Source organism: Leucoraja erinacea, chromosome 39 (genome assembly GCF_028641065.1).
Source record: "Leucoraja erinacea ecotype New England chromosome 39, Leri_hhj_1, whole genome shotgun sequence".
In the NCBI taxonomy this organism is placed as follows: domain Eukaryota; kingdom Metazoa; phylum Chordata; class Chondrichthyes; order Rajiformes; family Rajidae; genus Leucoraja; species Leucoraja erinaceus.
Window position 1 is genome coordinate 11,631,163 of NC_073415.1, and position 22,662 is coordinate 11,653,824.

Genomic DNA, 22,662 nt, shown 5'->3' on the forward strand with positions numbered 1-22,662 from the left:
ACCAAAGACACTGTCCATAGAAGATCTTAATTGTGTTATCAGAAAACCCTGTAAATTTATAAGTTCATAAATTCATAAGTTCTAGCAGAATTAGGCCATTCAGCCCATCAAGTCTACTCCACCATTCAATCACAGCTGATCTATCTCTCCCTCTCAACCCCATTCTCCTGCCTTCTCCCCATAACCCCTGACACCCGCACTAATCAAGAATCTATCGATCTCCACCTTAGAAACTTCACTGCCACACACTTCAAAAATATGGGGCATCACCAATTTATATGTGTGTGGGTTAGTCCAGCTTCATCCCATAAAAAAAATAAAATATATTGTGAATGTTAATGTATCGAAATACTCAATTGCAGATATTAGATCAGGTTATGTTTATAGTCTCTTAATTGTAATTAAAATCCATCGGCTGTTTTTATCCCACAAACAGACATGGTAATAGTTTAGATTTATGAAGTTTATTACAATTATTTCCAATTGCAAAAGCATAATTTGATATTGAGATGGAGTTAATGTTGTTGCATTTATAATCATCTAGCAAGGCCTGGGGAAGGCACAGTGGTGTTGTGGGTAGAACCACTGTCTGCCAGCACCAGGGACCTGGGTTCTTAATGCTGTATCTAAAAATGTCCGGAATATACTTAGTGGTTGAGTCTTCACAGTTCTCTAGGGTGGAATATTCTACAGTTCCACCTTCTTTTGGGTGAAGAACATTCTCCCCAACACACAGAACATGGATAATTATTGCATTAGGGTTACTGAAAATGTTTCTGATACAAGGCGTGGTGCAATGGTGCAGTGGGTGGAGCTGATGCCTCACAATGCTGCAGATCTTAGTTCAATCCTGACCAGGGATGTTGTCGGTGTGGAGTTTGCACCTTCTCCCTGTGACTGTCTGGGATTTCTCCGGGTGCTCTGGTTTTATCCCACATGCCAAAGACTAAGGGTTTGTAGGTCAATTGGCCTCTGTAAATTGCCCCTCATGTGTTGGGTGTAGATGAGATTGTAAGAATACATAGAACCAGTGCAAATGGGGTCGATGGTCGGCGTGGACTCGATGGGCCGAAGGGCCTGTTTCCATGCTGTATCCCTGAACTAAAACTAAATGTAAAAAACATTGTGTTTAGAACCTCCTGCCAATTTCAACATTCTCAGCACAGATTCCTGTTGAATTATTTACTTCAACTCAGAAATATCAAAACCATGAGCATTTCTGCATATTCCACCTTTGCTTGCAAAACAAAAGCTGTTGAATTGATTTCCAGTTACATGTATGGTTCTATTGAATGTGCCTGGTATTGTTAGTGGATATACGCAGCTCATTGTGACCGGCCTTTCACAATTTGATGGGACACCACACCACCAATTTAATTCTTCAAATACAGTAAACAAGGTCAAAATCAATTGTCAGTCTGCTCAGGTATTGAAGAATCTTCTTGCACTAGACAGTGCCTTCTATATATCGAGTACTTTTCATTCAGAGATCACCTTGATGAATGAGCTCAAGGCAAGTGGACCATACAGAATAAAGCGTTTAGTTTAGTTTAGTGTAATTTAATTTAGTTTAGTTTAGTTTAGAGATACAGTGTGGAAATTCTTGAGGGGTTGGACAGGCTAGATGCAGGAAGATTGTTCCCGATGTTGGGGAAGTCCAGAACAAGGGGTCACACAGTTTAAGGATAAGAGGGAAGTCTTTTAGGACCGAGATGAGAAAATTTTTTTTCACACAGAGAGTGGTGAGTCTGTGGAACTCTCTGCCACAGAAGGTAGTTGAGGCCACAGTTCATTGGCTATATTTAAGAGGGAGTTAGATGTGGCCCTTGTGGCTAAAGAGATCAGGGGGTATGGAGAGAAGGCAGATACAGGATACTGAGTTGGATGATCAGCCATGATCATATTGAATGGCGGTGCAGGCTTGAAGGGCCGAAGGGCCTCCTCCTGCACCTATTTTCTATGTTTCTAAGTGGACCATACAGAATAAAGTGTTTAGTTTAGTTTAGTGTAATTCAGTTTAGTTGAGAGATACAGTGTGGAAACAAGTCCTTCAGCCCAACGAGTCTGTGCCAACCAGCAATCACCCATACACTAGTTCTATGCTACACCCTAGGGACAATTTACAGAAGCCAATTACCTTACGAACCTGCAAGTCTTTGGGATGTGGGAGGAAATCAGAACACATGAGGAAACCCACGTGGTCACGGAGAGAACACGCAAACTCCGTACAGACAGCACCCATAGTCAGGATCGAACCAGGGTCTCTGGTGCTGTGAGGCAGCAACTCTACCGCTGCTCCACCGTGCCTCCACTCCTTAACTGCCCTGTAGAATGTGATGGTGAACCACCTTCGTTCACTGCTTCTGGTGAAATTATCACTGCTGTTGGGAGGGAGTTCCAGGATTTAGAAACATGAGGAAAACGAAATGTGATTCAAAGTACCTTTGGACCAGAAGCTAACTCTGAGTCTCAGTTTAATTTTGTTTACCTTAGTTCATTGTCATGCACTGACGTCCAGCGATATGCTGTTTTGTTGCGTGCTATCCAGTCAACAGAAAGACTGTCCACAGTGTACAGATACAGGATAAAGGGAATGACATTTAGTGCAAGGTAATGGCCAGTAAAGGCCGATTAAAGATAGTCCGAGGGTCTCCAATGAGGTAGATGGGAGGTCAGGTCCACTCTCTAGTTGTTGATAGGATGGTTCAGCTGCAGGGGACAGCTGGGAAGAAACTGTCCCTGAACCTGGAGATAATAACTGATGGTACACAAAAAAGCTGGAGAAACTCAGCGGGTGCAGCAGCATCTATGGAGCGAAGGAAATAGGCAATGTTTCGGGCCGAAACCACTGGTTGGGGGATGGTTGGGGTTGTGCAGGGTGCTTTAAAACCCTGATGGTCAATGGGAAGAAGCTTTGTTGAACTTGGTGGTCACGGTTCTCAAGCTCAATATAATCTCTGCTCCTCAATGACAATAGACAATAGGTGCAGGCCCTTCGAGCCAGCACCGCCATTCAATGTGATCTTGCTGATCATCCCCAATCAATACCCCGTTCCTGCCTTCTCCCCATATCCCCTGACTCCGCTATCTTTAAAAGCCCTATCTAGTTCTCTCTTGAAAGTATCCGGAGAACCGGCCTCCACCGCCCTCTCTTGAAAGTATCCAGAGAACCAGCCTGTAGGGCAAAGAATTCCACAGACTCACAACTGTGTGTGTGTAAAAGTGTTTCCTTGTCTCCGTTCTAAATGGCTTATCCCTTATTTTATAGACTGTGGCCCCTGGAACTGGACTTCCCCAGCATTAGGAACATGTTTTGTGCAATGCGAGGAGTTGATGGATTTAAATGTCACAGCGATGGGAACTATCCGATCATCTGTCAGTTCAAATGAGTCACTGCTTATTCCCACATCATCAAACACAACAAACATCCTATAAAATACCATATGGGGAGCACAAACTAATGCCACTTCTCCCTTTCTTGGACTGAATACGTAACAAGATCTTCCATGCATTAGATAAAGGTAGTGATCAAATTGACAACTTTTCACAATCTAATTGGTGGTGCTGGAGGAAGAACATTCATCTCACTTTAGCTAATGTTAAAATCAAAACCTGACACCTTAGAAGGATAGTGCAGAATATCTGATACAATGTTCAACAAATTCAGTCATCGTGTGTTCAACTCTCCCTCACAGCTTATCTGTTTTTTCATTAGCAACCTGAGCAAGACAATATTTATTGCTCAACCTGTTTGCCTGAAGCCACTGTGGTTCAGTCACGTCGAGAGGGAGGGAGGGAGGAGAATCTGATCTTTTCAGAATATTCACTTGGCATTTTAGGATTTGGGTTTGTGATAGCTGCCTCAGTACAGATAGTTCTACTATAATGCCATGGTTGTGTTCCTTAAGAAATAGCTATATCAAAATGTGTTGATGGGGGAAAGGGAGTTAGGGTCAAAAAAGTTTCAGACTCACAATAATTAAGTATTTATTCCTGCAGAACTGTTTAGGACCCATCTTCCAACTTGTTCTGACTAGAGTTGGCCACAAGAATCATGGCAAAAATGCAAGGATTGCAAAAAGAAGGACACAGAGTGCTGGAGTAACTCAGCGGGTGCAGCAGCATCTATGGAGCTAAGGAAATAGGCATCGTTTCGGGCCGAAACCCTTCCGGGTTTTGGCCCGAAACGTTGCCTATTTCCTTAGCAGATTCCATAGATGCTGCTGCACAATAACTCAGCGGGTCAGGCAGCATCTGTGGAGAACATGGATAGGTGACGTTTCACAGAGTGCTGGAGTAACTCAGTGGGTTAAGCAGCATCTGTGGAGAACATGGATAGGTGATGTTTCAAAGAGTGCTGGAGTAACTCAGCGGGTCAGGCAGCATCTGTGGAGAACATGGATAGGTGACGTTTCACAGAGTGCTGGAGTAACTCAGCGGGTCAGGCAGCATCTGTGGAGAACATGGATAGGTGACGTTTCACAGAGTGCTGGAGTAACTCAGCGGGTTAGGCAGCATCTGTGTGAAGAACATGGATAGGTACGTTTCACAGAGTGCTGGAGTAACTCAGCGAGTCAGGCAGCATCTGTGGAGAACATGGATAGTTGATCATAATCAAGGACCAAAGGGCAAAGGTTTAAGGTGAGCGGGGAAAGCTTTAAGAGGAACCTGAGGAGTACATTTTCACACAGAGGGTGGTGGGTGTATGGAACCAGCTGCCAGAGGTAGTAGTTGAGGCTGATATAATAACAATATTTAACAGACACCTGTACAGGTAGATGGATAGGGAAGTTTAGGATATGCGGCATATGCAGGCAGGTGGACTGGGGCATCTTGGTTGGCATGAGCCAAAGTTTGGGTTCCTGGCGTATCTCTTTGACCGGAACCTTGCGATCGGAACCTTTCTGGGTTTGTGACCTGACTGACAACGGCTGGAGTGGTCGACTTGATTGATCTGTGACAGACTTTTATTGGGCAGTTGAGCCTGAACCACCCGGCTTGTATACGTGTGGCTCTAGCAGTTACTTTGGGACAGGAAGAATGATACGTCTCTGTCTGGCCATCAGTCTCCCTGGAGCCGCGTGGATGGGCTTGTTTAGGATAGTTACCAGTGGCTGGTGCTCTGTTTCTATGGTTACTGGGTTGCCGTTGAACTTGGCTGACCACTGCCAAAAACTCCCCTTCGATCTGTGTACATCTAGTCTCAGTGCCCATCATTGTCCTGGAAGCATATACTCGCAGGAAGGAAACCTGTTGCATGTACATCCATGATAATCATGGACACTCAGATTAGATACGTACAGATCCAAAAGGAGTTGTTCGGAGAAAAGGAAATATTGTTATTACCACTTCATACATGAAGGATATGTTGAGTTTAGTTTTAGTTTAGGGAACCAGACTCTTTGGCTCTGAGTCCGCATCGACCAGCGATCCCTGCACATTAACACACTATCCTACACACACTAGGGACAATTTTACATTTGTGTTATGCCTATTAACCTACAAATCTGTACGTCTTTGGGGTGTGGGAGGAAACTCTAGATCCCAGAGAAAATCCATGCAGGTCTTGGGGAGAACGTACAAACTCCACACAGACAGCACCTGTGGTCAGGATCAAACCCGGGACTCTAGCGTTGTTAGGCAGCAACTCTACCGCTGTGCCACCCCGTGCTGTGTGACTCTGTGGTTCCAATAATCCCCACCGTAACCTGAAAGGAAGGTTACACGAGGAGCCATGTAGAAGGGGCACCAGCCTCTGAAGATGAATCACTCTGAGAATGGCCTGTAGCCGGGCTCATCACTCTCACTCTAGAAGGCTAACTGGATTTACAGCCACATGACATTAAAACAAGACAGCATTTCTATTGAATTTCCAGCTAGAGATGTCAAGTTGGGGTTGGTCAATTGCATTTCGAGTGAATTGTTGATGATGTTTGGAGATAATTAAGTGTTTAAATCATAAGGTTACTGCTCCATTATTCTGTAGTATTACATCATATTCTCCACTCACTCCTTGAGCTAGTCTCAAAATAGCCACAAACTGCCTCACTAAAGTGCTCAGTCACAAAACATTTTTACCAATGACCAAACCTCAGATGTTTAATCTCTATACATCTATCCTGATATTAAGGTGCTCTAGAATATCACTTGAAATGCACTTCACAGGAGATAGGAATCAGTGCAGACATTTGAAAGACATTATTTATTGTATCTACCGTACACTTGTTATTAACATTAATCTATTTATCTTTAGTTTAGTTTAGTTTGGAGATACAGCGCAGAAACAGGCCCTTCAGCCCACCGAGTCCGTGCCGACCAGCGATCCCCACACACTAACACTATCCTACACAAACTACGGACAATTCCTTACATTTATACCAAGGCAATTATCCCACAAACATGCATGTCTTTGTAGTGTGGGCAGAAACCGGAGCACCCGGAGAAAACCCAGGCTGGTCACGGGGAGAACGTACAGCCAACACCCGTAGTCAAGATCGAACAAGGTCTCTGGCGCTGTAAGGCAGTAGCTGCACCGCTGTGCCACCCTGACATGTTTTTTTTTTACAATGGGAGAACAATCTCCAAAGGAATAATTTATAACAGGAAGCTGTTCTCGTGTCCTCTGAGCTGCACATCTGCCCCAACTCAATGGGCAAACCAGGCTTCATTGAAAGGAGTCTCAACCTGAAACATCACCTATTCCTTTTCTCCAGAGATGCTGCCTGTCCCGTTGAGTTACTCCAGCATTCCGAGTCCATCTCTGGTGTAAACCAGTATGTGCAGTTCCTGCCTGCGCAGATCAGACTTCATTGTTCTTCCTCCCCTTCATCAGATCCCTGTCCCCAGACTGGTCTCTTGCTGAGTGGGATGGACAAGGGTGTCGGGGTGGGATGGAGGGATCCCGTGCCACAGTTGCCGATACGGAGGGGAGTGGTGGGGTGAAGAGGAGAGGACAGCAGGCGGTGGGTCTAGAGGAGCAGACGATAGTTGGCCATCTGATTCATAGAAACATAGAAATTAGGTGCAGGAGTAGGCCATCCGGCCCTTCGAGCCTGCACCATTCGCCATTCAATATGATCATGGCTGATCATCCAACTCAGTATCCCTTCCCTGCCTTCTCTCCATACCCCCTGATCCCTTTAGCCACAAGGGCCACATCTAACTCCCTCTTAAATATAGCCAATGAACTGTGTGGCCTCAACTACCTTCTGTGGCAGAGAATTCCACAGATTCATCACTCTCTGTGCGAAAAACATGGGTTGAAATTCCATGGGTTGTGGAGGGAAGGGGATAGGCATGACGTTTTTATCACGTTCTGGTGATACCATTCTCTCCCCCTCCCTCCCTCCCTCTCCCTCCCTCTCTCTCACTCAGAGGTTGAGGCTGCCAGAACAAGCTACAGAAGTGGATGCAATTACAACTTTTTAAAGAGACGTGTACAGATATATGGATAGGAAAGGTTTTAGAGGGATATGGGCCAAATGCAAGCACATGGGACAAGGCCAATATGCCAAGTTGGGTGACGTGGGCAAGGTGGGCCAGAAGGGTCTGTTTCCCTGCTGTTCAACTCTATGATCCCATGACCAAATACCACAGTTATTCACACTGTTTGTTTTGAAGTCACAACCACAGAGGCTGGTGGCAAAGACACTGATGTCAATTTAGAAAATGACCAGGATTTATTTTCAAAATAATTCTAAAATCAGTTTAAAAGCTTTTTTAATGAAAGCCTTTATCATTGATGGAACTGAGTGTTCTAGTGAGTCATTATCTATGCCCCTTAAGTATAAGGATAGAAAAATAGAAACATAGAAAATAGGTGCAGGAGTAGGCCATTCGGCCCTTCGAGCCTGCACTTCCATTCAATATGATCATGGCTGATCATCCAACTCAGTATCCTGTACCTGCCTTCTCTCTATACCCCCTGATCCCTTTAGTCACAAGGGCCACATCTAACTCCCTCTTAAATATAGCCAATGAACTGTGGCCTCAACTACCTTCTGTGGCAGAGAATTCCACAGATTCACCACTCTCTGTGCGAAAAATGTTTTTCTCATCTCGGTCCTAAAAGATTTCCCCCTCATCCTTAAACTGTGACCCCTTTTTCTGGACTTCCCCAACATCGGGAACAATCTTCCTGCATCTAGCCTGTCCAACCCCTTAAGAATTTTGTAGGTTTCGATAAGATAGTACAGTTGTGAAAGGTTACAGCTGCTACATAGTCAGGCATTTATAAAGTAATATCACAGTACAAACTGCAAATCTTGGTCCTGCATCTCAGCTCCCCCCAAGGAAGAAACGTCTTATTAATTCTGAGAATCTTTAAATGCCCCCTGTCCACCTTCCCCTCCCCTTTGTCCTCTCCCATTCATTTCACTCCTCCTCTTATCTCCTTATGGACAATAGACAATAGGTGCAGGAGGAGGCCATTCGGCCCTTCGAGCCAGCACCGCCATTCAATGTGATGATGGCTGATCATCTCCAAACAGTACCCCGTTCCTGCCTTCTCCCCATATCCCCTGACTCCGCTATTTTTAAGAGCCCTATCTATGGATTCTCTCTTGAAAATATCCAGAGAACCGGCCTCCACCGCCCTCTGAGGCAGAGAATTCCACAGACTAAATATCTGACCGCTTTTGTCTCCTTTTCACCTCCAGCCTTTGTCACTGGATAGGTTACTCCACCCATCTGCCAATCACCCCCTCACCTGTTTCCACCTATCAGTCGGGAATAGGCAACGTTTGCGGGCCGAAACCCTCGGGTTTCAGCCCGAAACGCAGCTATCTGTGGAAGGATTTCTGCCCGAATATGTGACTATTTTCTTACATAGTGCTGGAGCACCATAACTCAGCGGGACAGGCAGCATCTGTGGAGAACATGGATAGGTGACGTTTCACAGAGTGCTGGAGTGGAAGGGTGGGGGGTCTGCAGCATCTGGTTTTGGACAACATGGATATGTAGACACAGAGTGCTGGAGTAACTCCGCGGGACAGGCAGCATCTCTGGAGTACATGGATAGGTGACGTTTCTCAGAGTGCTGTGTGTAGGGGTGGGGGGGCTGCAGATGCTGGTTTTACACCGAAGATAGACACAACATTCTGGAGTAACTCCGCGGGACAGGCAGCATCTGTGGAGAGACCCTTCTTCAGACCCGACCCGGAACGTCACCCATTCCTTCTCTCCAGAGATGCTGCCTGCCTGGCCCGCTGAGTTACTCCAGCATTTCGTGTCTATCTTTCCTCCACATGGTTAGGTTTCCTGACCCGGCGAGTTCCTCCAGCACTTTGTGTTTTCCTCAATATTCAGGCACCTGCGGTTGTTCGTATCTCCAGAATCTCTCTCTCTCTCTCTCTTTCTCTCTCTGCGCTGTTCCTCGTCTACTGAACCGAAGCTGCCCCAGAGGCTGGGGTGGGGATTGAACTGGCGCTGGAGAGACAGACGAGCGAGAAGATTGGCCGGTGGGCCGGAGAGAAGCCGCCCCCGACCCTCCCCCCGTGACTATCCCCCGCTCGCCCTCACTCCCATCAGCCCAGTTCACAGCTGGTTGTACCGAGTCCATATCTTCCCTATCCCCCTCCCCAACCCCCTGGCTCCCACCCTTCCACTCTCTCAAGGTCCGGACCCGGAACGCGACCACCCCCCTCTCCCCCCTCCCGCTAAGGTCCTCCAGCTGTTTGCTCCAGATGCCAACATCTGGTGTCTCCGTTTAAAAGCAGCGGTGGATGTTCGCTCCTCTCGCTGTACTGCAGTCTTTCTACCTTCGCTGGAGTTGGTTCCACACGGTTCTCCGCCGGCAGAAGCAGTGCCCCCTCCTCCTCCCTCCCTCCTCGCCCCCCTGGGGTTGTCCCACCTTCCGTCGCCCAAGGAGACCGTCCCGCCGGTAGCAGCGATGGGGCGGCTGTTCACAACCTTTCTCTGACTTCTCCTCGACTGTGGGCGATCGCTGACCTCCCAGTTCCCCAGGTGTCGCCCCGACCTCCAGCCAGTTCCCCCCTGGACCTGGGGTTGGTCCCAATATGGAAGCGAGCGCTAACGGGAGCGCTAACGAGGAGGGCAGCGCTGGCTGGACAGACTGGGACATCTCGGCTCGGCCCGGACCGGGAGTTGCCACCCTCAACATGACGGGCGAGGGAGATCCGCCCTTCCTCACCGATGCCTGGCTAGTCCCTCTGTTCTTCGCCCTGCTCATGTTGGTGGGACTGGTGGGCAACTCTCTGGTGGTCTATGTGGTCAGTACCAGGAGGCAGCTCAGGACAGCCACCAACTGTTACATCGGTAAGATGCGGGGGTGAGGGGGTCGGGGTGGAGCAGGTGGGGGGGTGATGGACTCATGTTGTAGCTGTCATTGTAGAGTCTTGTAGGAGATGTCGTGTAGAATTCTGCCGCTGCGCCACCGTGTTAATATTTGGTTCTAATGGCTGAACGGTGGTTGAAATGGTTTAAAGTTTGGCTAAAATGCACAGGAAAAACTAGACAAGGCTACTGCCTCACAGCGCCAGAGACCCGGGTTCGATCCCGACTACGGGTGCTGTCTGTACGGAGTTTGCATGTTCTCCCCGTGACCCGCGTGGGTTTTCTCCGGGCGCTCCGGTTTTCATCCCACACTCCAAAGACGTGCAGATTTGTAGGTTAATTGGCTTAGTATGAATGTAAAAAATGTCCCTAGTGTAGGATAATGTTAATGTACGGGGAGCGCTGGTCAGCGCCGACTAGATGGGCCGAAGTTCTAAACAAAACTAAACTAAAGAGTTCTGGAGGCGGGCACTTGGTGGCATTTAAGAGGCGTTTAGATAAACACATGGTTATGCGGGTAGGGGACATATATGGATAGACTCGGCTTGTACTCGCTAGAATTTAGAAGATTGAGGGGGGATCTTATAGAAACTTACAACATTATTAAGGGGTTGGACAGGCTAGATGCAGGAAGATTGTTCCCGATGTTGGGAAAGTCCAGAACTAGGGGTCACAGCTTAAGGATAAGGGGGAAATCTTTTAGGACCGAGATGAGAAAAACAATTTTCACACAGAGAGTGGTGAATCTGTGGAACTCTCTGTCACAGAAGGTAGTTGAGGCCACAGTTCATTGGCTATATTTAAGAGGGAGTTAGATGTGGCCCTTGTGGCTAAAGGGATCAGGGGGTATGGAGAGAAGGCAGGGACGGGATACTGAGTTGGATGATCAGCCATGTTCATATTGAATGGCGGTGCAGGCTCGAAGGGCCGAATGGCCTCTACTCCTGCATCTATTTTCTATGTTTCTATGTGCAGGCAGAGGAGTGGACCTTAATTTAGCATCATGTACAGCATGGACATTGTGGGCCGAAGGTCCTGTATCTCTGATGTAGCCTTCTGTGCCATTAGATTTTATTTTGCTCAGTTCCCAGTAATTTATTCTTTCCGCCACCAGATGGCAACTCACACAATCGACAGGTTTGTCACAACTACCGTAGAATATGAGATATTCTCAAACAAATCGCTGCTCGGTCGGTATAAAACTAAACGATAATCACAACTACGCCGGATTGTGCAAATATCACTTGGGTTTCAATGTTTCATTATTTACTTTTCATTTTGTTTAAAGCTTTATTTTTAGTGGATGACAAAATTATGCGTTTTCATTTTTATTCTTATTACCAAAAACCTCCTGACTTTAGCTTATTTTATGGTTTTGCCCCCGGTCACTGCGATAATGGGATTCTGGATCTGCACTGTCAGTGCCAAGTGATTTACAATTAGATGTCGATATTTGTATTCCCCACAGGTAACCAATTGCGAGCAATTTATTGGTGTACCTGAACTGATGAATGGATATCGTGAAGCGTGCAGCTAGCATTTGTTACTATTCAAGTGGTCACAGCATGAAAATACATGAAATAATGCAGTGTGTGTATATATATATATATATACACCCAAACCAGGTGCTGCAGATCCTGAAAGATAGATGACAGGGCAGGCCATTATACACGGTGGCACAGCGGTAGAGTTGCTGCCTTTTACAGCGATTGCAACAGCAGAGACTCGGGTTCGATCCCGACTACTGGTGCTGTCTGTACGGAGTTTGCACGTTCTCCCCGTGACCTGCGTGGGTTTTCTCCAGGATCTTCGGTTTCTTCCCACATTCCAAAGACGTGCAAGTCTGTAGGCCAATTGGCTTGGTGTAAATGTAAATTGTCCCTAGTGTGTGTTAATGTGCGTGAATTATTGGTCGGTGGGGCCGAAGGGCCTGGTTCCTCGCTGCATCTCTGAACTAAACTAAACTAAAGACTTTGTGTCCGCTACCCAATAGGTTACAATGTCATTTTCTCAATTTTCAATGCTGCATCTAAAAATGTCTGGAATATTCTTAGTGGTTGAGTCTTCACAGCTCGCTAGGGTGGAATATTCTACAGTTACACCTTTGTCCCCAACACACAGAACAGGGTTTCTGAACATTTCCCTGGTACAAGGCGTGGTGCAGTGGGTGGAACTGATGCCTCACAACGCTGCAGACCTGGGTTCAATCCTGACCCTGGGTGCTGTCTATGTGGAGTTTGCATGTTCTCCCTGTGACTGCGTGGGTTTCCTCCGGTTAATTGGCCTCTGTAAATTGCCCCTAATGTGTAGGAACTAGATGTAAAAATGGGATTACATAGAACTAGTGTGAACAGGTAGTTGAGTGTTGGCGTGGACTCATTGTGGCTCCGCAGGGCCTGTTTCTGTTGTCGATATCTCTCCTTTCCACCTTCTTACACTTTGTACATCTAATGGTGATTTACACAACGGAGTGTGCAAGGTCACAATAACAGTCTTGCCACCTCAGGCCCTCAAGATCCAGCATCCTTTCTAAATATTAGCTGTGTTTATTGATAACTGAAGTTAGACACAAAATGCTGGAGTAACTCAGCGGGACAGGCAGCATCTCTGGAGAGAAGGAATGGGTGACGTTTTGGGTCGAGACCCATCTTCAGACAGGAAAGAGAAACACGGAGATGTAGAGAGATATAGAACAAGGGATGAAAGATATGCAAAAAAGTAACGATGAGAAAGGAAACTGGCCATTGTTGGCTGTTTTTGTATTGTATTGTACCGCCATGTATATCTTTATTGTAATCATCCAGTATCCTGTATCTGCCTTCTCTCCAAACCCCCTGATCCCTTTAGCCACAAGGGCCACATCTAACTGCCTCTTAAAAATAAATAGAAATGGCCTCGACACATATCTGAACAGAATTTTCATGAAGAAATTCACCACTCTCTGTGTGAGATTGAGAGGGGATCTTCTAGAAACTCAAAATTCTAAAGGAATTGGACCTAGATCAGGAAGCTGTGTTCCCCTTGTTAGGGACTTCCCTAACAAGGGGAACAATCTTAAGGATAAGGGGGAAATCCTTTAAACCCGAGATGAGAATTTCTTTTTTCACACAGGGAGCGGTGAGTCTTTCGATCTTTCCCTCCCCGACGGTCGTCCGGGCTCCAGTTCATTGGCTATATTTAAGAGGTCCTGACATCCCAGGAATCAGTGTGGTGAAGGGTCTCTGCACTCCCCCTAAGGCAGGGATGTCCTTACTCAGATTGGATGATCAGGCACTGTACGCAATGAATGGCGGTGCAGGTTCACCAAGACCCCGAACAACTCAAGTAGAACCTCCCTGCTCCTAGACTCAAATCCTTTTGCTATGAATGCTAACATACCATTCGCTTTCTTCACTGCCTGCTGCACCTGCATGCCTACTTTCAATGACTGGTGTACCATGCAGACCACTGGGCCATAAGCTGCAAGCTAGGGCTATTTTAGGCCACCATTTAGATGTGGTGTGTGTGAGTGAGTTAATCCGTCTCCTCTCTGTGTTTTCAGTGAACCTGGCCACAACGGACATCATCTTCCTGGTTTGCTGCGTGCCTTTCACAGCCACACTCTACCCCCTCACCAGCTGGGTCTTTGGAGATGCCATGTGCAAACTGGTCAACTACCTACAGCAGGTAACCAGGTGATCAATAGCCCACTCACCTCAGCCTGGGGAAGAAGGAACTGCAGATGCTGATTTAAGCTGAAGATAAACACAGAGTGCTGGAGTAACTCAGCGGGACGGGCAGCATCTCTGGAGAGAAGGAATGGGTGATGTTTTAGGTCAAGACCCTTCCTCAGATGAGGGGTCACGACCCGAAATGTCACCTATTCCTCTTCTCTGGAGATGCTGCCCGACCCGGTGTGTTACTCCAGAATTTTGTGTCTATCTTTACCTCAGCCTCTTGGGCAGGTACACACGCTCACACAAACACCTGCACATGCACACGCACACACGCACACACGCACTCACACACGCACATGCACATGACACACACACTGACGCATGCACACACACACACCACACACACACACACACACACACACACATGCACACACACACCTGCACATGCACACTAACACATGCACACACCCCACACACCCACCCACACACGCACATGCACTCACTGAGAGACACACATACACACACCACACACACACGCACCCCACACATGCACACACACACACCTGCACATGCACACTGACACACGCACACACCCTCGCACACACCCACACACACGCACACACACATGCACATGCACTCACACAGAGACATGCACACGTACACACACACACACACGCAAGCACCCCAAACACACACCCGCACCCCACACACGTACACACACACCCCACACACACACCTGCACATGCACACACTGAGAGACATGCACACACACACACACACACACACCCCACCACACACACATGCACATGCACATGCACACTGACACACATGCCCCCCACACACACACACACACACACACACACACACACACACACACACACACTCACACACACACACACACACACACACACACACACACACACACACACACACACACACACACACACACACACACACACACACACACACACACACACACACACATCCTTTCCCTCTTCCCCTTTCTACCCCACTCTCCCACTCATTCTCTCTCTCCCCTCTCTCTCTCTCTCCCTATCTCCCCTCTCTCCAGGTCACTGTGCAGGCCACATGTATAACGCTGATGGCCATGAGCATGGATCGTTGCTACGCCACCGTCTACCCGCTTCAGTCCTTACGTCACCGCACTCCGAGGCTGGCCATGGCGGTCAGTGTGGCCATCTGGATCAGTGAGTCAGGCCAGTGGGTGGCTGGAGGGTGTTGCGGGCACAATCTGGGGGGGGGGGGGGGGGGGGGGGGAGGATGTGGGGGGGGTTGACTTGATGGGGAAAGCTGAGAATCGAGATCAAATGCAAGAGGAGAGTTAACAGCATTGATGTGCAGAGTGATCTTGGGGTGCAAGTCTGCAGCTAAAACATGTGGGCTGGGAGATAGCGGGAATCATCATTGGTTGGGGCATTGAGTGTAAATGTTGAACAGTCTTGTTCACCTATATCAAACATTGCTTAGACCACAAGAGAGGGATATGGGCCAAACGCGGGCAGGTGGGACTAATATAGATGGGGCATCTTGGTCAGCATGGGCAAGTTGGGCCTTTTTCCATGCGGTGTGACTATTACTGTGTCTAGCCAAGTTCCTCCAGCAGTTTGTTCTACCTTCCAGGTCCCAGTTCACAAATTATTGGAGCAGAATTAGGCCATTCGGCCCATCGAGTCTACTCCACCAGTCTATCATGGCTGATCTCTGCCTCCTAATCCAATTTTCCTGCCTTCTCCCCATAACCCTTGACACCCGTTCTAATCAAGAATTTGTCTATCTCTACCTTAAAAATATCCACTAACTTGGCCTCCACAGCCGTCTGTGGCAATGAATTCCACAGATTAACTACCCTCTGACTAAAGAAGTTCCTCCTCACCTCCTTTCTAAAAGAGCGCCCTTTAATTCTGAGGCTATGACCTCTGGTTCTAGACTCTCCCACCAGTGGAAACATCCTTTCCACATCCATTCTATCCAGGCCTTTCATTATTCTGTAAGTTTCAATGAGGTTCCCCCTCAACCTTCTAAACTCCAGCGAGTGGAGGGCCAGTTGTGTGTGTGTGTGTGTGTGTTTGTGTATGCGCATGTGTGTGCGCATGTGTATGTGTGTGTGTGTGTGTTTGTTTGCGCATGTGTGTGTGTACGTGTGCATGTCTCTCAGTGAGTGCATGTGCAAGTGTGTGTGTGTGGGGTGTGTGTACATGTGTGGGGTGCGGGTGTGTGTTTGGGGTGCGTGCGTGTGTGCATGTCTCTCTGTGAGTGCATGTGCGTGTGTGGGGTGTGTGTACATGTGTGAGGTGCGTGTGTGTGCGGGTGTATGTTTGGGGTGCGTGCGTACGTGTGCATGTCTCTCTGTGAGTGCATGTGCGTGTGTGGGTGTGTCAGTGTGCATGTGCAGGTGTTTGTGCGTGTGTGTGTGCGTGTGTTTGCAGTCTGAAGAAGGGTTTTGGCCCGAAACGTTGCCTTATTTCCTTCGCTCCGTAGATGCTGCTGCACCCGCTGAGTTTCTCCAGTACTTTTGTCTACCTTTGTTTGAGGTTTTACTCTTTTGTTTTGTTTTCTACCCTGGGCAGGTTCCTTCCTCCTGTCCGCCCCCATGGCGATGTACCACAGGATAGCGAGGGGCTACTGGTACGGGTTCCAGACCTACTGTGTGGAGGCCTTTCCCACGCAGTCCCAGCAGAAAGCTTTCATCATCTACAGCTTCCTGGCTGTGTACCTGTTGCCGCTGGTCACCATCTGTGTGTGCTACACCCTCATGCTTCACCGTGTCGGCCGGCCCGTGGTCCGACCAGCAGACGGTGGCTACCAGGTACCCTGCATTTATATAGCGCCTCTCGGGAGGTGGGAGTACAAAAAAAGATGCACAGTGCTGGAGTAACTGGGTGGCGAATCTGTGGAATTCTTTGCCACAGATGACTGTGGAGGACAAGTCAGTGGATATTTTTTAAGGCAGAGATAGATAGATTCTTGATCAGTGTGGGTGTCAGGGGTTATGGGGAGAAGGCAGGCGAATGGGGTTAGGAGGGAGAGATAGATCAGCCATGGTTGAATGACGGAGTCGACTTGACCTCTCCAAACCTGTCCTATCTACCTGTCTAACTGTTTCTTAAATGTTGGGATAGTCCCTCCCTCAACGACCTCCTCTGGCAGCTCACTCCATTCACACACAACCCTCTGTCTGAAAAAAGTTACCCCTAAGATTCCTATTAAAACCTTTCCCCTTCACCTTGAACCTACGTCCTCTGGTCCTTGATTCCCCTACTCTGGGCAAGAGACTCTGTGCATCTACCTGATCTATTCCTCTCATGATTTTATACACCTCTATAAGGCCACCCCTCATCCTCCTGTGCTCCAAGGAATAGAGACCCAGCCTGCTCAACCTCTCCCTATAGCTCAGACCCTCTACTCCTGGCAACATCCTTGTAAATCTTCTCTGTACCCTTTCCAGCTTGGAACTGCTTGCTGCAGTTTAATGCAGTTGAATATGGTGAAAGCAACAAACTTCTGAAGGAACTCAACAGGCAAGAGAGCATCTGTCTGGGACATGGATAGGCAAAGTTTTGAGTCAGGACCATTTTTCAGATTCCCTTTGTGTTTTGCGGGAGGAACTTGAGCAGCATCTGTGGACCCTCCAGCAGTTTGCGTCTTGGCTGACATTTTGAAGACCTCTGTTAGATGATAGAGGGTGGGTTGTGATAGAGAACACATACTTTGTTTAAGAAGGAACTGTAGATGCTGGAAAATCGAAGGTAGATAAAAATGCTGGAGAAACTCAGTGGGTGCAGCAGCATCTATGGAGCAAAGGAAATAGGCAACGTTTCGGGCCGAAACCTTTCTTCAGACACACACTTGTTCTGTTGCCGTTAAGGTTGCTGAAGCAGTTAATTAATTGTCTTCTGTGTGTTCTCTTCCAGAATGTCCACCATTTGTCCGAGCGATCAATTGCCATGAGAGCCAAGATCACCAAGATGGTTGTGGTGGTGGTCGTCTTGTTCACCGTGTGCTGGGGCCCCATCCAGGTCTTCATCCTCTTTCAGGTCTTCTACTCCGGCTTCCAAGTCAACTTTGAGACCTACAAGATCAAGACCTGGGCCAACTGCATGTCCTACGTCAACTCCTCCATCAACCCCATTGTCTACGCCTTCATGGGCGAGAGTTTCAGGAGATCCTTCAGAAAAGCTTTTCCCTTCATGTTCAAGAAACGGGTGAGAGACAGCACCTTCAGTAACGGCTCCAGAAATGCAGAGGTGAAGTTTGTCACCGAGGAATCCTAAGCTCTACAAAGGTGACACGAACGCCTTTGTATCTACTGTCTGGAACCAAAGGTGGAGTCTACAACCAAGTCGGTGACCATCCCAGAGCCATCTCTGTCAGAGTAACTGGGGTCAAAGTTAAAACAAGGACATCACTTGTATCATTGGCGTACACCACTTACAAAATGGAACATGATTTTTTTCATAAATACATTTCATTAACTTAGGATGTCACAAACTATTTTTAAGTAATGAAGTCACTATGAGTTCGAGTTCAAGAGACATTTATTATCACTAATTGGTACTGTGAGATTTGAATACCATACATCGAAATATTGTAATTACTGACTTATCACTGATACTGTTGTGGTCACTATTATAGTCATGTTATAGTGTTGTGGTTCCCATTATAGTCATGTTGCTGTCAATGTGTAGAACTGTGTACACAATGGTGTTCGCTGTGAAGCAGTCACTTCATCAGTCACTAATGGATATCTGTTCAGGTACTTAAATAATTCCTGTCTTTAATATTATTTGTTCCAAATTTACAATGCTGCTTCGAGTTCATATTAAAAAAATAAGGAATTGTGTATCTCCTTGGGAAAAGATCGGACTTTTCATAGTTGTAAGTTGCAAGCTGCTACTGGAACGTGGAGAGTTGTTGTATTGATGTGTAGATGAATTTGACTGGATTGGATCAGAACAAGAACTCCACTGTATCTTTACACACGTTACAATAATGGAGCATTGAGGAATGGGTGATGTTTCGGGTCAAGACCCTTCTTCAGACCTGAAACGTCACCCATTCCTTCTCTCCAGAGATGATGCCTGCCTGCTGAGTTACTCCAGCATTTTGTGTCTATCTAGATTCTACACTGAATGGCCAGGTTCTCACCAGCAGAGGTCAGCCACGAGCAACCTTTTACTCAAAGTTGGTGCTGGCCTTAAGATTATGAGTGTCACTTATACAGTGAGTGCTGTCCAGTGCAATCAAACCACACACACACGTCCACAGAGAAAATATGCAATGCTGGAGCCTTGTAGAGTCACAGTTACCATAAGACCATAAACACAGGAACAGAATTAGACCTTGAGGAGGAAGAACAGTCTAGTCCGAGGAACAGCACCTCATATTCCACCTGGGGACCTTGCGTCCTGATGGCATTTACATTGAATTCTCCCAATTTTGCTAGCCCTTGCTGTCTCCTCCCACCCTCCTACCCGCCCGCCCTCGGGCTCCTCCTCCTCCCCTTTTCCTTCCTTCCCCCCCCCCCCACCCCCCATCAGTCTGAAGAAGGGTTTCGGCCCAAAACGTCGCCTATTTCCTTCGCTCCATAGATGCTGCTGCACCCGCTGAGTTTCTCCAGCAATTTTGTGTAACAACAGAATTAGACCATTTGACCCATCAAGTCTATTTATAGAGATACAGCGCAGAAACAGGCCCTTCAGCCCACCGAGTCCGCACCGACCAGCGATCCCACACACTAACACTATCCTACACACACACTAGGGACAATGTTTACATTTATACCAAGCCAATTAACCTACAAACCTGCACGTCTTTGGAGTGTGGGAGGAAACCGGAGCACCCGGCGAAAACCCATGCAGGTCACGATGAGAAGGTACAAACGCCATACAGACAATTCCTGTAGTCGGGATCGAACCCGGGTCATTGGCGCTGTAAGGCAGCAACTCTACCACTTGGTCTAGTCGTGGCTGATCTATTTTCTTCTCTCAACCCCATTCTCCTGCCTTCTAAAAGTAACCTTTGACACCATTACTAATCATGTATCTGTCAACCTCCGCTTTAAATATACCCAAAGACGTGTCCTCCAAAGCCAACTGTGGCAATGAATTCCACAGATTCACCACCTACTGACTAAAGAAATTCCCCCTCATCCCTGTTCTGAGGATGGGGCTGAGGAAGTCCAACGAGGATCTGGGGATATTGGGCTTTGAAGAACATCTACTTCTCAGTCAATGCCCACTCCGGCTGGAGGAGCTGCTGCCTCACAGCGACGGAGAAAGTGCAGATTTAAAAAAGAGCAAGGGCCCCAGTGAGGTAGGTTGGTAGAATGGGACCACACCCTTATCGTATATGAGAGAACCATCCTGATGGGACTGGGGAGATGTTCGGTGGGCTGATGAGAATGAGGAGGGGTTTGGTGAGTTACTCCAGCTTTTTGTGTCTATCTTCTGCGAGAATCTTTTTGTCTTCTGTTGACAAAAAGTAATTCAATTCATTTTTCCTTGGAACGGCAATTACATTTCTGGGTGGTTGACCCTGTGAGGAAGGGGTGAGGCTTTGCTGGCCACATCGTCTATAGTAGCTGGCAGAGTAAGAACAAGCCTGGACTCTCAGAAACCCTTGGCTGCAGAGGTAATGCGCCTGGAAACCAAGTGGCAATCCCATGCTCACAGGATTGTGGTAGGTGCGAAACCTTTGGAACTTAACATTCCTTAGATGCCAGAGGCACAGCATGGAAACAGGCCCTTTGGACCACCGAGCCCTAATTTGAGGAAGGACATTCTTGCTATTGAGGGAGTGCAACCTAGATTTACAAGGTTAATTCCCGGGATGGCGGGACTGTCATATGCTGAGAGAATGGAATGGCTGGGCTTGTACACTCTGGAGTTTAGAAGGATAAGAGGAGATTTCATTGAAACATATAAGATTGTTAAGGGCTTGGACACGCTAAGAGGCAGGAAACATGTTCCCGATGTTGGGGGAGTCCAGAACGAGGGGCCACACACAGTTTAAGAATAAGGAGTAAGCCATTTAGAATGGAGACGAGGAAACACTTTTTCTCACACAGAGTGGTGAGTCTGTGGAATTCTCTGCCTCAGAGGGCGGTGGAGGAGGCAGGTTCCCTGGATGCTTTCAAGAGAGGGCTAGATAGGGCTCTTAAAAATAGCGGAGTCAGGGGATATGGGGAGAAGGCAGGAACAGGGTACTGATTGGGGATGATCAGCCGTGATCACATTGAATGGCGGTGCTGGCTCGAAGGGCTGAATGGCCTACTCCTGCACCTGTTGTCTGTTGTCTGTTGAGTCAGTGCCAATCAGCGATCACCTGTACACTAGCACTATCCCATATACAGTACGGAGTTTCTACGCTCTCTCTGTGACTGCGTGGGTTTTCTCCGGGTGCTCCGGTTTCCTCCCACACTCCAAAGACGTGCAGGTTTGTAGGTTAATGGCCTCTGAGCCTCTGCAGATTGGCCCGAATGTGCAGGATAGTGCTGGTGTACTTGTGATTGTTGGTTGGCACGAACTCGGTGGGCTGCAGGGCCTCTTTCCACACTGTATCTCTAAACCAAACCAAACTAAATATAATCAGTGTGCAAGCATTTCCCAGCCAGCGGGGAAGCAAGCTTTGGAGAGATGACATGAGAGGGCGTGTATCTGAAGCTTTTCGGGATAGAATAGCCCAGCCCGTAGGGTGCTAGCCAAGTCTTGATGAAACCTTTGATAATGATACCCGCTTGGCACAAGAGTGGCCCTGCGCTGAGTCACGGTGCTTCAGTCGACGGAACTAGGTTCCGTGGAAACACCAGACTTTACAGGGTCTCATCGCAGTAAAGCCACAGCAGGAAGCGCATGACTGATCCCACTGCCTCCAGACTGATGTTTGCCAGCTGTTCCAGAACACTGCATGCACATCTGTTTCATTTTAGGTCAGGCTAGATTATTGCCGGCAGCCATTTTAGGTCAGGTTCGTGGCGGCAGCCATTTTATGTTTGCTTCGACGGCTATTTTTACAACAGCATGGATTTATTCTTGCACTTCTCCTAACATCAGGACGTCTAAAGGTTAAACCAATTAAATACTTAATGAGGCGAAGGTACTATTGTGTTGAGGGTGCAGCCAATGCACCAAGCAAGGTCCCATCAATGGAAATAAAATACTTCATTCATTTCTGATGTAATCACCAACCCTGTGCAGTTCAACAGTGTGTGGAACTTATCGAGTCTGGGGAAGGATTTCCTGAATTATGAGCTTGTTGCTACTACAGATATCGTTATTTTCTGGTCCGAATGCATTTTTCCAAAGACCTGCTACTGATCCTGTGGACAAAGTGTTGACCTCGGTCGAGGAGAGGCAAGCTCAGGGCAGAGTAAATGTCAGCGTGAGGTTAGGCCCAGGCCAACTCCGCCATTTAGGCCCAGGCCAAATGGCAAGCCAGGCATTCTGACAGGAACTCCAAGGCCTGTTGGGCTTTGATGGGCTTCCAGTTTCCATGTATCCCATTCTCGTTAAGCTGCTGGAAGTCAAGCAGGGACTTCCCTTCCATTCCAGATTGCTCCCAGCTACATAGACCAGGTCCTTGGCGAGATGGGATTCTCACAGATGTTGGTCTAACCTCCAACCTCCACCCCCAGCCCTGGCAGGACCACATTATGTGCAGGAATTCTGATAGGCCCTGGTGTTACAAGACTTGG

The 22,662-nt window shown here is 47.6% G+C and overlaps 1 protein-coding gene across 1 annotated transcript; it reads left to right on the forward strand.

Moving 5' to 3' along the window:
• Positions 1 to 9,567: 9,567 nt before the first annotated feature.
• On the forward strand, positions 9,568 to 19,371 carry LOC129714383 (G-protein coupled receptor 54-like). Its single transcript, XM_055663950.1, has 5 exons — positions 9,568 to 10,275; positions 13,835 to 13,959; positions 15,022 to 15,157; positions 16,538 to 16,776; positions 17,882 to 19,371. Exons 1-5 carry the CDS (start codon positions 10,017 to 10,019, stop codon positions 18,239 to 18,241), a joined length of 1,119 nt encoding a protein of 372 aa, XP_055519925.1. The 5' UTR covers positions 9,568 to 10,016; the 3' UTR covers positions 18,242 to 19,371.
• The last annotated feature ends 3,291 nt before the right edge of the window (positions 19,372 to 22,662 follow it).

What these genes read in the sequence shown, in the direction of transcription:
- LOC129714383 (XM_055663950.1), top strand. Translation starts at nt 10,017, where the DNA reads ATGGAAGCGAGCGCTAACGGGAGCGCTAACGAGGAGGGCAGCGCTGGC. An exon ending in TGGTCAACTACCTACAGCAG is followed by an intron (nt 13,960 to 15,021) that starts GTAACCAGGTGA and finishes CCCTCTCTCCAG; the next exon opens with GTCACTGTGCAGGCCACATG. An exon ending in CAGTGTGGCCATCTGGATCA is followed by an intron (nt 15,158 to 16,537) that starts GTGAGTCAGGCC and finishes TACCCTGGGCAG; the next exon opens with GTTCCTTCCTCCTGTCCGCC.